This window comes from Sphaeroforma arctica (genome assembly GCF_001186125.1).
Source record: "Sphaeroforma arctica JP610 unplaced genomic scaffold supercont1.3012, whole genome shotgun sequence".
NCBI classification, from domain to species: domain Eukaryota; class Ichthyosporea; order Ichthyophonida; genus Sphaeroforma; species Sphaeroforma arctica.
The window spans coordinates 853-2,778 of NW_014037546.1; the positions used below are offsets into that span (position 1 = coordinate 853).

The 1,926-nt window shown below is 40.4% G+C and overlaps 1 protein-coding gene across 1 annotated transcript in view; it reads left to right on the forward strand.

Annotated features, from left to right (window-relative positions):
- Window positions 1-1,504: 1,504 nt before the first annotated feature.
- The window catches only part of SARC_13203 (hypothetical protein), a gene marked incomplete at both ends in the record, with an annotated part of 1,903 nt that continues 1,481 nt past the window's right edge, over window positions 1,505-1,926 (forward strand). The window contains one exon of the mRNA XM_014292670.1: window positions 1,505-1,675. Within this exon, the coding sequence (XP_014148145.1) occupies window positions 1,505-1,675 (171 nt within the window). The remainder of the gene's footprint in view (window positions 1,676-1,926) is intronic.

Sequence of the window (1,926 nt, forward strand, 5' to 3'; positions counted from 1 at the left end):
ATCATACGAAAGCATTACCAGGATGTTGTAAAACCCCTAAAACCCTAAAACTATACGAGTATGTAGCGACTAATGATATCAAATATATCGTCCGAAAAGTACCAACACGACACATACATCCTCTAAAACCCTAGAACTCATTCATACATGCGCTATTATATTTTTTTAGGGTTTAGGGTTTAGTAAACCCTCAAACCCTTGATTCTAAAACCCTAAACCCAAGTACCAACACGACACATACATCCTCTAAAACCCTAGAACTCATTCATACATGCGCTATTGTAAGATCAGTCTTAGGGTTTAGGGTTTAATAAACCCTGAACCCTATAGCACCCACCCCTGAGCACTCATTTCTAGATAGTCTCGTGTACACTTGCTCGTCTATTCACCTGCGAATTCCGCATCACTTCGACCGTTATGTGCTCAGCATAGTTACAGCTATTTCCTTACAATGTATGTCCTTATTTTCTCACCATAACTATCTTTATTTTCTCACCATATGCATCCTTATTTTCTCACAATTTGTCTCCTTATTTCCTCATCATATGCTTCCTTATTTTCTCATCATATGTTTCCTTATTTTCTCACAATTTGAATCCTTATTTTCTCATCATATGCTTCCTTATTTTCATCATATGCTACCTTATTTTCTCGCCATTTGTATCCTTAATTTCTCACCATATGCTTCCTTATTTTCTCACCCATCCACCGTGTCCGTTTTATGCCTGTTCAGCGAGAAGTCAGTCACCTGAAAGCCGAGTTAACACACGCAGAAACACAGCACAAAGCACAAATAGAAGAGCTCGAATTGGTGCAGAAGCAACACATGGCCAAGATAGAACGCCTGGAGAGCAGCCTGAAGCTGCAACAGGAAAAGGCTCAGAAAGACATCGTGTGTGGTAGCCAGAATACTGAGGTGTGTGTTTTGTGTGGATATGTTTCCGAGTAGTCTATGTATGGTATGTACGTTTGTCATATACTCATAAACTTGTCCTCACACTCCTGTACAGGCGAGTCTGTGGAACGTTTTTAACCTCGTGTGTTTGGTTGTTTCGGTTTTTCGCACGGGTATGTGTATGTATATGTCAGCTTGACTGGTGTGTGTATTGTATTGATAGGGACTATGTTATGATGTGTATGATGGTATATTGTTTTATTGTATATTATATTCAATCATTATGTACACGCCTGAAGATGTGTGAACATTCACATATATATAAATATATGCAACCTGTTCTGTGACTAGTATTGGGACTTGTAACTATGGCAACGATACGTATACGTATATTAACCAACTACTACCAATCGCCTACCCAATCATACATCAACAACGAATTACGTTTACGTATACTGACTACTTTCTCCGACATCTCATTTCCTTCGCGTTGAAACCTTCAGTGGAGCTCAGTCACACTTATTCGATACTAAACCCCTAACCCCTTAAACATACTGCATCAGAAACGCCTTCCTAATACGGAACTTTTTTTAACCGCTGCCCAATCAGAATGCAGAGAATGCGTTCGAACAACTCCGGGAGGAGTACCAAACCGTGTGCACTGAGCTCGAGCGCACCAATAGCGATTTGGAAGAGAGTTTACATATCATTGAACGGCTGCAGCTGACCAATCAGAACGCGTCAGACAACTGTGAGACGCTGGCTGCGGAAGTACTAGAGGTAGGTAAGTCAGTACACACGAGGGTCTTAGAGAAGGATATGGATCGGATGGTGTGTGTATGGGAGAATGGCTCCTAAGCTCAACCCTGAATTTTTAGTGCGAAGGTGCTGAGGGCACGCCGATGCATTAACGTCTCAGTGAATGTTATGTATTGAGTGGATATATATATATATATATATATATATATATATATTATATATATATGTGTGTGTGTGTGTGTGTGTGTGTGTGTGTGTGTGTGTGTGTGTGT